Genomic DNA, 12,927 nt, shown 5'->3' on the forward strand with positions numbered 1-12,927 from the left:
GAATACATTTTTCGGGTTCTCTAATATGTTCTCACTGCTGAGGTGAAAAATGTTGTGTACTACACGAGATCAAAGTTATTTATATCTCGGCGTTTTTGAGTCCCTTACTACGCTCAAGATTCTAAATTAGATTCACCCGCTACGCTCGTGAATCTATTATAGAATCTTTCGCTTGCACGGGACTCAAAATAAGCACTCGAAGAAATATCAAACTTTGATCTCTTGTTGTACAAATAACTATTTCACCTCAGCAGCTCGAACAAGGGTACTTTGCTACTTAAAAACAGTGAGCAAAATCGCATTTTACTCATTTTGTCTCACTCAGTGAGCAAAATGCGATTTTGCTCACTGTTTTTAAGTAGCAAAGTACCCTTGTTCGAGCTGCTGAGGTGAAAAAATTATATACTAGTACAAACGACCAGAATAGGCGCGCGTCACGGGAATTTGAATTGAACCCTTTACTTCGCAGTTCGTCATATTTCCATATTTACGCACGCGGTCGATCTGTTCGGGACGCTCATATACTAAATATGGATAACTACAGCATAGAAGGTTCAAAATCTTACAACTAGTAAGATGCGCCCCGTTTCTAAAGTTTTATGTTGATAGAAACTGCAACGTAGTTTAGGCACAGAACACATGAAATAGTGATATTAATTACGTAGTAGGTGGAGAAGTTTTTACACGTATACTGACACGGCATTTCATTCCATCGTTCCATTTAATCGTTCAGTTTCTAACAACATATCGCGCGACGCTGAACCATGCGATGTAAGGACTCTTCGCCTAATTGTAAGGCCTGAATGGACGCTCGAAGCTGAGCGTTCGGAGCGTGCAGCGTGGCGTCGGGCTCACAAGTGATTTGAGCAGCGTGCACTAAGGCCGCTCCTATACGCTTGCATTTGTTTAACATGCACGCCGCACGCCCCGCCCCCCTGCACGCCCAATTCGAGCGTCCACTCAGGCCTTACACGAATACTTGCTTACTGCTGACTTTCAAAAAGCGCAAGTACTTTTTCTCAAAAATGGACGGCAAAGTCGACGTTGCCGGTTAAAAAATTGGTCACGAAGTGCGTAGTTTATGGTCAGTCAAAAAATTAAAAAATTAAATACATTGCAGTCTCGATTTCGGGACTGCAACGTTGCATACAAATTCCATTATTTAACGAGTTCCAAACTTTTTAAAAGTTGAAATGGCCATATCAAATGAAGGCTTAGGTCCAATTAAACAGCCAAACAGATGATCAGCACTTATTATTATAATGTTAGTACCGCGACTATTTAGGTGTCTCAAATAGGTTGGCGTATTTTCAGCAGAAAATACACTTCTTTTTTTTTTAAAGGCGGCAAAGCAAATATTTTCAATGGTTTTCCTTTTTTCTGAGATAATTAGACCGTCGCTCCGGTAAATAATTATATTTCATGCACCATTTTTGAGAAAAGCACTATATATGACTCGGCTGGAAGGCTACTTGCTGGCTTCGGATTCAATTAAACGGACTCCCAAGGTCGTCCGTTTAAAACGAATCCTCAGCCAGCAAGTAGCTACTTCCGAACCTCGACAATAATGTATTACACGTATACCGACATGGCATTGCATTCCATCGTTCCATTTAATCGTTCAGTTTCTAACAACATATCGCGCGACGCTGAACCATGCGATGTAAGGACTCTTCGCCTAAGTGTAAGGCCTGAATGGACGCTCGAAGCTGAGCGTTCGGAGCAGGATTTGAGCAGCGTGCACTAAGGCCGCTCCTATACGTTTGCATTTGTTTAACATGCACGCTTCACGCCCCGCCCCGCTGCACGCCCAACTCGAGCGTCCACTCAGGCCTTACACTAATGCTTGCTTGCTGACTTTCAAAAAGCGCAAGTACTTTTACAGCTAGAAGTGCCAAAGAATTATAACCGAAAGATGTCCTCATACCTTGAACTCCTTGTCGGACACCACTTCGCCCACGTACTCGAGGATAAAGTCCCCGGAGTTGATGGGCTGCTTGCACCGCACGCCCCAGCCCTTGTTCTCCGTCATGAACCGCTCCAAGGCGCCGGCCCACTCGTGCCGCTGGATCCGCTGATTCTTGCACAGATCCCTGCAATAGGGATGTTGACAATTTTTTGGAACTGTTTTCATTTTGTAGATAGACACGTGATAATTACAGAAAAAAATATTAAAAAAATATGGTATCATCTTGGGTCGTCCCATTCGGTTTTCGTCAAGTTCTTAAATTAGTCCTATTCTGGTTTCGTCACTCGTCACAATCGTCGGTGGCTTTCAATGTAGAATGGGTGACGAAAGCAGAATAGGACTAATTTAAGAACTTGACGATAAACGAATGGGACGACCCAAGACGATACCAAAAATATATTCATTAATTTTGAATAAAAAAACATGTATAATAAGTTTCGTGTTTAAATTTCGCGCCTAAACGCTCCAAACTGTCACGTGACCTTGATGACGTAACGGCGTTTTAAACAAACTGCTGTCAGTCATTTTTTTTAATTCTTTATATGGCAACTGCCAAATTTTTTTTTAAGCCTTAACACACTACCGCATCGGACAGCGACCTTCTTTCTCGCTCTAACTTATAGCTGCGTCCTTAACGCACCAGCTTACACACTATCGATTCGTGCGCCGCACCGCACCAAGATCGCGTTTCGATACGATACTCTGTAGACACTTAGGCAGGTTTTATAACTTGTCTTTGGTGATTCAACTGTGATTACGTCACGCGCTCCGATTGGCGTTTGCAGTCACGTGATACTGGGCATTATTTTAAATACTTTTGATTATTTTTAATTAATTTATTACGCATATTTACACTTCCAAAATATGATTTTCCGCGTTCTAATATTCCCTGCTATGGTAAAAACATAACATGTTATATATTCGCGATTCATCTATCCCTATTAAATTAGTTGAATTAATGTTACTTCAAAAGAAAAAGTTGTCACTGACCCCAGGAATGGGGTTGGCAACTGTCAAAGGTTTGCATAGATGGCGCCATCATAGCTTGCCCCTTTTTCTATGAGATTTGGCTTAAAGGGCTGGCATCCAGGGCATTACAAAGACAAATAATTTAGACAATTCTAATGATTGACAGGGCAAGCTATGATGGCGCCATCTGCTAAATACTTCGACCGGCCAACCCCATTGATGCCGTCAAGAGAACATATAGATGAATATGCGGATGGCTGTTAACTGAGTCGCCTGGGAAAAAAAATGTGGTAAGCAATGACCACAGGGAAAACATGTAACTGAACTGATGTGGTATTAACGGCATTTTAAACCTTTGTGCCGTGGTATTGCAGCCATAGCGAACATGAGATCGTAATAAAATCTTCGTCTTTTTTTATGCGATAGTCAGCAAACGAGCAGACGAGCCGCCTGATGGGATGGGAAGCGGTCATCGTCGCCCATGGACATAAGCAACATCACAGGAGCCATTTAAGCGTTGCCGACCCTTGAGAACCCTAAATACCCGCTTCTTGAAGAATCCCATGTCGTAGTGCAACTAACTATTTAAGTAATCTCACTTGTAATTTTATATAAATATCGATTATCCCATGTATCACAACAATGCTTAACGTAAAATGTATCCACGAATGTCGTGTCGGTACAAACCCGATAGGGTTTCACGGCACTTTTCTGTTTGATTTATTATAAGATTTTAGTATAGAATAAAAAAAAAAAAAACTGATTCCACCTATTATTTGTGATTACAACCATAGAGAAAAAAATACATAGAGTGCTCACTCCATACATCAGTTCAGACTATTAATTTCAGTGTCTACATCTAGCATCGAGTAGCGGAACTATCAGTACTGCTACTTGACAATAGATGTAGCACCGACCGGAAAGTCTTATCTCAACAGCATAAGACTTTCCGGTCGGTGGCGACATCTATTGTCAAGTAGCAGTACTGATAGTTCCGCTACTCGATGCTAGATGCTAATAGTCTTTTTGGTATTAAAACTGATGTATGGAGTGAGCACTCTATGTATTTTTTTCTCTATGTTACAACTCACCCGCACGGGCACAGCTGCGGGGAGCACTCGGCGTACACGAGCCGGTTGATGCAATCCTCGTTGCATCGCGAGGTCGGCGCGCAGTTGCACGCCACGCTCTCGCATTCTTCCGCTGACGGCTTAACATCGTAATACACGTCTGCAACAATATCATTTAAGGTTATATTTAGGCTATTGTTGATTGGCGCGACAGTATCTCGCGGCGAGATAGACTACCCGTCTTTTTCTAACCATGTTAATAAAAGAGGAACGGGTAGTTTATCTCGCCGCGAGATACTGTCGCGGCAATCATGTGCTAGCCCGGTTGGATCGGGTATTTGATAGAAAACTGTGTTCATCATTTTAAGTAATATTTAGTACGACATCAAGCTATTTCAATCTTTAACTCCTGCCTGGGGGGTTTTACTACTCCGTTCCGGTGCGGATCTTCTTATAGTTCCGCGAAGGCACTACTGGTTGGTTGTAGTGGTGCTGCCGCCAGATGTCGTTTAAAGCGTAGTTGGGGGTTAGCACTCGCAGTAGGGTAGCGGAGCGAGCAGCCCGGATGGTATTACCGCTCCATGTTTCTAAACAGAGATACTCACTTGTGCGGATCTTCTTGTAGTTCCACGAAGGCACTGGTTAGTTGTAGTGGAAGGGTATTGTTGTAGTGGTACCAGATGTCGTTTAAAGCGTAGTTGGGGGTTAAGCTTTGGTTTCCTCCGAAAGCGGTGCCGTCATATAGCGGCCGTCTCCATACTAAATAATACGGCTAAATATGGATGTCGTAGTATTTGTATGGAGACGGCCGCTATATGACGGCACCGCTTTCGGAGGAAACCAAAGCTTTAGCGCTCGCAGTAGGGTAGCGGAGCGAGCTGCCCGGATGGTATTACCGCTCCGTTCCGGCTATGGCTGTTTCTAAACACAGATACTCACTTGTGCGGATCTTCTTGTAGTTCCTCGAAGGCACCGGTTGGTTGTAGTGGTGCTGCCACCAGATGTCGTAAGGTAAAGCGTAGTTGGGGGTTAGCGCAGTAGGGTAGCGGAGCGAGCAGCCCGGAGGGTATTACCGCTCTGTTCCGGCTATGGCATGTTTATAAACAGATACTCACTTGTGCGGATCTTCTTGTAGTTCCACGAAGGCACTGGTTGGTTGTAGTGGTGCTGCCACCAGATGTCGTTTAAAGCGTAGTTGGGGGTTAGCGCTCGCAATAGGGTGGTGGAGCGAGCAGCCCGGATGGTATTACCGCTCCATGTTTCTAAACACAGATACTCACTTGTGCGGATCTTCTTGTAATAATAAATAAATAATAATTATTTATTTATTATTTATTTATTTATTATTTATGTCGTAGTATTTGTATGGAGACGGCCGCTATATGACGGCACCGCTTTCGGAGGAAACCAAAGCTTTAGCGCTCGCAGTAGGGTAGCGGAGCGAGCAGTCCGGATGGTATTACCGCTCTGTTCCGGCTATGGCATGTTTATAAACACAGATACTGACTTGTGCGGATCTTCTTGTAGTTCCACAAAGGCACTGGTTGGTTGTAGTGGTGCTGCCACCAGATGTCGTTTAAAGCGTAGTTGGGGGTTAGCGCAGTAGGGTAGCGGAGCGAGCAGCCCGGAGGGTATTACCGCTCCGTTCCGGCTATGGCATGTTTATAAACAGATACTCACTTGTGCGGATCTTCTTGTAGTTCCACGAAGGCACTGGTTGGTTGTAGTGGTGCTGCCACCAGATGTCGTTTAAAGCGTAGTTGGGGGTTAGCGCTCACAATAGGGTAGCGGAGCGAGCAGCCCGGAGGGTATCACCGCTCCGTTCCGGCTATGGCATGTTTATAAACACAGATACTCACTTGTGCGGATCTTCTTGTAGTTCCACGAAGGCACTGGTTGGTTGTAGTGGTGCTGCCACCAGATGTCGTTTAAAGCGTAGTTGGGGGTTAGCGCTCGCAGTAGGGTAGCGGAGCGAGCAGCCCGGATGGTATTACCGCTCCGTTCCGGCTATGGCATGTTTATAAACACAGATCCTGACTTGTGCGGATCTTCTTGTAGTTCCACAAAGGCACTGGTTGGTTGTAGTGTTGCTGCCACCAGATGTCGTTTAAAGCGTAGTTGGGGGTTAGCGCAGTAGGGTAGCGGAGCGAGCAGCCCGGAGGGTATTACCGCTCCATGTTTCTAAACACAGATACTCACTTGTGCGGATCTTCTTGTAGTTCCACGAAGGCACTGGCTGGTTGTAGTGGTGCTGCCACCAGATGTCGTTTAAAGCGTAGTTGGGGGTTAGCGCAGTAGGGTAGCGGAGCGAGCAGCCCGGAGGGTATTACCGCTCCATGTTTCTAAACACAGATACTCACTTGTGCGGATCTTCTTGTAGTTCCACGAAGGCACTGGCTGGTTGTAGTGGTGCTGCTACCAGATGTCGTTTAAAGCGTAGTTGGGGGTTAGCGCAGTAGGGTAGCGGAGCGAGCAGCCCGGATGGTATTATCGCTCCATGTTTCTAAACACAGATACTCACTTGTGCGGATCTTCTTGTAGTTCCACGAAGGCACTGGTTGGTTGTAGTGGTGCTGCCACCAGATGTCGTATGGTAACGCGTAGGGCTGCGCGCGGCGCCGCACCCAGCGCTCGCAATACGGTGGCGGGGCGAGCAGCCCGGATGGAATTACTACCCCGGCTGTTGGTGCAGCTTTGGTTTTACCCGATGGTTTGTTCCTAAAAAAAAAGTTATTGTAAATATGCTGTATTTTAAAACCGAATGACGAATCTTATGAACAAATAAAACGCCTCAGTTAATTCGCTATATATTTAAATTTAATGCAATACAAAATACGCGGCTGATATATATCAGCCGCACATGTGTAAGAACCATATCACATCTTAATTATGCTAAATAAAAGCTAAATGGATTCTAAAAATGAAGTTAAAAAGGGAAGTTGTTTGTTCAGAAAGCGAATTACGTCCTTTCAATTACATCATAGAAAGAGGTGTTATTGTTACTTACTCTTCCTTATAGTAGTCGGAGAACAAGCCGGCGACGAGGAACTTTTTCCTGAGCCGCGGGTTCCGCTTGGACACGGGCTTGTCGCGGTCGCTGCCGGCCGGGCTGTCGTCGCGAGACGACGCCACCCGCTTCTTGCTGATGATGCTCTTCGACAACACGTCGATGCTCTTCTCGAAGTCTATCTCTTTCTCGTGCAGCGGCAGCGGGTCGTTCTCGTCGTGATCTCGGAGGGTATCCTCCGATGGCTCGCGGGATTTAGAACACGGCTTGCGACTTGTGACCGTATCTAGTGAACTTTCTCGTGAACTCGAGTGGACTTCGACGATTTTCTTGTTCATTTGACACGAGCGAGACTTTCGCCTTGTTGTGATGGATGGTTTAACCGATTTAGCCGGTGTTTCTTTCGGGGTTTCCACCTTCTGATCGGTCTTGGCTTTGCTCTTTCCTTCTTCATTTGTGTTGTCCGAACTTCTAGTTAATCTCCTTTCGCAAGGGTACAAAACGGCCAAACTCGATTTTGGTCGCAAACCTACTTTGCTGTTTTTCTCGACGTTTTTCCTCTTGGTAAGAATTTCGTCGATTTCTTGCGAGGGAGACATCGCTCGGGTCTTGCGCTTCAAGCCTTCCATCTGACTTGCCGGCCTGTCGGCTTTCAGGTTTAGCAAACTGAGCGGTATGCTGTCTTCAGGGTCGTTACCGAGAGAGCTAGTCAGCGACGGTATGCTGTCTGTCTCACTCATTACCTCCCATTTATTCACGTGGTTTTTAATTTCCTTATCAGTCTTAGATTGTTTCAGTTGTAGAGCCGGAGCTCTCAAGATGGATGAACCACTGATCTTTTTAGCAGTGTTGGGGGTCAATGTACTGCCAGCAGTTTTATTATTGTTTTCGTTGACCACCTTTCCTTGCAATTTTTCAAGGGCCACGACTGTGAGGCGAGCCTGCTGCCTCGGACATTCGTCTTTATTTAGTACGACCTTGAGTTCCGGCTTGTTACTAGTTCGTTCCAGGAAGCTGTTCATCGCTTCTCCGTCTTTAGGCACTCTGTCAAACGCGGAGTTGTTATCAGTATCCTCGGATGTCAAATGGCTGTCAGACGTGATCGCGTTCTGACTACTATTAGGATCCAATTTCTTCTTTTTCCTCTTGATGCTTGGAAAACCAGTTCTGTTAATAGCTTTCCGCCTCCGTGTCTTTTTCTTCGTAGTGTCCCCTGTTTTGCTGTCGCTGGAATCAGTGACCTCAGGTTTCTTTTCTGGTAAGTTCATTTTCTTCATACACTCGGCCATAGACAGCTTCTCTGCTTGAATCTTAGGGACCAGCAGTTTAGTTGATAACATGGAGAGTTTGCTTTCCTTTATAATGTTGTTAATGGTTTTCTTTTTCTTCTTGTCACGCCCGTCATCATTATCATTGTTTAGATTTCTTTTGGGTTGACGTAAGTTGTGGCTACTTGTCTCCTGGATTTTATCTGATAATACAGACGCTATGGACTCCCCTCGCTTCGGCCTTATAATCGGTTCCGGAGTCTCGGAAATTAAAGGTAATGGGATTTCTGACTCGGTATCTATCGGCGTAAGGAGAGACGCTATACCTTTGCTGTCTGAACTTTTAGATTTCAACTTATACTTCGCATCTCCTAATGCATTTGAAACGCAGATAGAAGACTTCGGTATTTGATCTTCCAAATCGACTGACGGCTCGAAAATGCCTGTTGGTTTGTCGATGTTGACAACTGAAGACTGTTCGGTAGCCAGATCCGATACTTTTGTCTTTTTTGTGTCTATTACCTTTCCTTTAGACACAGGGGATTTAATAACAGTCGCTCTAGTGCTTACTTGCGCCACTTCTTTCACTCTGCCTTTGTCGTCCAATGACTTGACTGGATCTGAATTTACCTTTTCTTTTTCAAGGATACGGGACTCTATTGATTTCCGTATATTGTTGTTCAGAAGTGTGTCCAACACCTTTGTCGCTGCACTTGGATTTATCTTTGAAACTAAATTACTTGTCAGGCCTTCCAACCTATTTTTCTTACGAGTCATTATTTCTGATTTCTGGGCAGGCAGTATTGAACTCTTATACAACGATCGAGCTGACATGCTCTTTAATGCATCGGAAGTGGAATTATTCGCGGATGTTTCATTAGGAGGTGATACGGATTCAGATTTCTGGTATTCTTTTATCTCTTCCTTGGAGTTGTTTTGATTGACGTCTTTACAAATATTGGCACTGGCAGTTTTGTCTTCTGCCAACTTTTTAGATAATGATTGTACAACTTGGTCCAAACTAGAGTTGGATATAATCTTGTCAGCCTCTAGTCTGTGTCGCTTCTTTGGTGTTACGATAGGTGCTGTATGGCGAATTGGGGAAACTTTTCTTTCCGATCTAGGAGAAGAAACTCTGTGTGTGTCCATTTTCAATGTTTCTGTTTTGATATCAGATTCCTTGGTTTTAGGCAATGATTTTTCTAAATCGTGAACTATTTTGTGCACCGCTTTGAGCTTTTCAGATGTTTCGAAAATTCTTTTCGATAACTCTGATTGTTCTGCACTTGGTTTCTTTATAGAGAGTTCATCGTCAGTTGCGTTTAAGGAATTTGGCGAGTGATTTTTACTTAGGCACGGACTGCTTTCGTCAACTTTCACGACTAGGTTATCAGTGACAGAGCTGAAAGTAGTTTTTGACACCTTAACTGGAATATCAGAGTTATGTAGTTTGGTGTCTTGACTCACTGCTGAAGTTGGAGCACCTTTCACATTATCAGAACCCTTTTTTACCTTCTCGTGTGAAACTTTCGGTTTTGGAGATTCTTGCTGACTGTTGCTACGCAATTCGCCCATGCAATCTGTCTCTGTACACAGAAATTGTTCAGGATTAGTTCCACTTTTCAAGTTTTCGTCAAACTCAGCTGTAACTAAACTCAAACTTAAGGAGTTGCTTGTGGATGAATTGATGTGGTAATGTCTCTTTTTAAGAGGCAATTTGTGCTCATTGGTGTCCTTGCCGCCCTTGCTTTGAGATTCTGTTAATTGTTTTTTGTGTCGTCGTTTCGTTGTAGGAGTTACCGTTTCTTGGTTGTCAGATGTCTTTCTTTTTTTGGATCCCCTTTTGACTACTTTTGGGGCGGCTGCTGGTTCAGGCGGAGGCTTGTCGACACTTTTTACTGGAGGCGTGCCAATGCCTGTTATTAATTTTGGTGCAATTTGACACAACTTGATAAAGTTGCCTATTAAGCTGTCCATGTCCTGAGTGAACTTTTGATCTATCGTGTCTATAGATTTCGTATAGGACTCTCGACATCGTGACACTGATCTCGATCGATGTCTTCTTCTACTCCGATGCCTATGATGTTTGTTCTCGGTTTTGATCGTAATTCTTGAAGGCCTTTCGGAAGGTTTTAAATTGATTTTGGGTGGCGCTAGGACTACAGTCCTTCTGTGTTTCCGAACATGCAACAATGGCTTCATCTGAGTTTTCTTGACATTTAGAAAAACATTTCTGGTGAGTGATTTATTCGGAATGTAGCTATTTTTGGCGCCCTCGAAAACATTAGGAATTTGTTTGGCATGGCTTTCTTTTTTCGCGCTTTGTAAGAACTGTGTGTTTGAATTTTTCAACTTTTTCGGAGACGTTTTAGAATTGCTTTTAGATCCGTGTGATTTCGAAACGGTACAGATTGGCAGCGCTCCAAATTTATGCGTAAACGTCGGTTTCAGTCCAGGCAAATTTCGTCCGGAATGGTTTGATTTTGATGGAGATTTAAGTAGGGTATTGTTATTATTGTGGCTAACTTTGAATATGTTATATGTAGTGACCGGCCTCTGCAGGCCACTGAACACCGGGCCTGGCGCAAACGGGTCCGAGGAATTCAATCGAAGTACATGTTTACGGTTCATTTTAGAGAAACCAAAGCTATACTTCGATTGCACTGGGTATTTAGTACAAACACTGACATATTTAGGACTAGCGTTAGGTTTTCTCAAGTAACTTTCACAATCTGAGTCACTTGAACTGTGGCCCAGAGTGAGACTACTAAATGTTTTGTTAGCTAATGACACAATTTCTTGATCGGAGACGAAATGTTTTTGATTTTTGTAATAAGACCTGTCCCGCACCGATCTCGTTTTCTTCAGTTTCCTCATGCGCCGTCTCATGCTCCTGACACTGTAATCCGTTTTGTACCCGGACTTGTCACTCTTGTACCCAGATTTGTGGTCACTTTTGTAACCGGAGCGATAGTAGTCGCTCTTGTAACCCGATCTACAACCGTAATCACTTTTATAACCGGACTCCATCAGCCTGCTGCAGCTCTTGTACGGTTTGAACTCATGATCGCTTTTGTAACCGGACAAAATATCTTTGTACTTGGGGTTTAGATCAATTTGTTTCCACGTCGGGTCCAAAGGGTCGTCGGCGGCAGCTTCGTTCTCACTCTGATTATCTCTCCACGTGTTGGTGAATGACTTAGTATTCTTCTTGGGAAGGTTCGCCAGCTTGCTGTTAACTTCTTTACGTTTCGCATAAACCCCGGATAAAACGGACCTGTTGGCCGGGGCCGACTCCTCGTCACTATCGGCAGAGTCGTAGCGGTTTTTATCTTTCGTCGCCTTGGGACTTTTTGTAGTTTTAGTTTTGTTTGCAGGTTTCCTCCCGACCTTCTTTCTTGGAGGATACAGCACTCGGTCAGTCGCGTACAGCATTCTATCAAGAGCGGCTATGTCTAATTTATGGTCATTTTTCTTAGCCTTCTCGAACTTATTTTGTTCTTGCTTTAATGGAACTGGTGAGGGCGCTTCCGTTTTGATTTGTTTAATTTCATTTTCAATTCTCTTCTTCTGATATTCACTATCACTGGAGTCGGAGCGCAGGTGCGCAGTATTTCTACTCGCAGATTTCGATCTCATGTTTCTCCTTTCCCTGGTGGTGTTTTCTTTCTGCACGGACTTCCTGCTCTGCCTGCCGTGCGGCTCGTCGATGTCGTGGCGCCGCAGCGGGGAATGTGTAGGAGAATTGTGATTGGAAAGTATACCAGAGTCGGGGGAGACGTTAGGCGGATCATTATTATGAAAATCATTCATACCCATTAGTACAGACTTTCCGTCTCCGTGAGATTCTACCGCTTTACTCCTGAAATCGTTTGCAGGTTCTCTGACTTTCCGAGGTCGCCCTCGTTTTCTTCTAGATTCTACAATAACATTCTTAACATCTTCTTGAGATTCAACAGAATTTGTGCTGATTGTATCTAATTTCTGAGGATCAATATGACTCATTGGATTTAGATCAGAACTAACTACAGATAAAGAAGAGCATTTCAACATATCACTTGCGGTTCCGAGCTCCGAGCTACCCTGTGTAATATCTATATTCATAAAGTCATTATTATCCACGCAGTCTTCGAGACTTGGTGGATTAGGTATCGATATCCCCACCGATTCCGATACTGAAGTGATCTCTTCGAGATCTTGATCGATTTGCGAGAGCTCCTCCGTTTGCTGTGGGCTCAGATGCTGTGTGGTGTTTAAGAAGTTAGTTGCTATAGGTGGTATATCGGGCAAGGTGTTTATTTGGCCCAGAACGCAGTCGCTGACGGTGCCGACGCCCTCGATGGGGTTGGCGGGCAGCGCGCAGGCGAGCGGCGCCGCGACGGTGGGGATGGGCGTGAGCGGCGCGGTGCTACTGCTGAGTAGCTGTGTTTGCGCATTAAACTGTTGCAACAGACTAGACGCGTAATGAGTGGTGCTCGGGTGCGGGACGCCCGGGTTGGAGCACTCGTTTTCCGAGCCCGACGAGTCCGCCGTCGCCCTCTGTATCGCAGCCGTCACTAACTGCGGCGTGAGCTCCATTTCGCTGCTCGACCCGTCTCCTGAAATAGACATGAAATGTCAGCGACTCGTAGTATCAAGATACAT

At 44.6% G+C, this 12,927-nt stretch overlaps 1 protein-coding gene across 1 annotated transcript in view; it reads right to left on the reverse strand.

The window, feature by feature from the left end:
• The window catches only part of LOC134656570 (histone-lysine N-methyltransferase ash1), an 84,606-nt gene that overhangs the window by 16,660 nt on the left and 55,019 nt on the right, over window positions 1–12,927 (reverse strand). Inside the window, exons 7-10 of the mRNA XM_063512128.1 lie at window positions 7,016–12,881; window positions 6,530–6,726; window positions 4,030–4,168; window positions 1,928–2,093 (exon numbers count right to left, since the gene is read on the reverse strand). Of these exons, the coding sequence (XP_063368198.1) occupies window positions 1,928–2,093; window positions 4,030–4,168; window positions 6,530–6,726; window positions 7,016–12,881 (6,368 nt within the window). The remainder of the gene's footprint in view (window positions 1–1,927; window positions 2,094–4,029; window positions 4,169–6,529; window positions 6,727–7,015; window positions 12,882–12,927) is intronic.

This window comes from Cydia amplana, chromosome 18 (genome assembly GCF_948474715.1).
Source record: "Cydia amplana chromosome 18, ilCydAmpl1.1, whole genome shotgun sequence".
Taxonomy (NCBI): Eukaryota; Metazoa; Arthropoda; class Insecta; order Lepidoptera; family Tortricidae; genus Cydia; species Cydia amplana.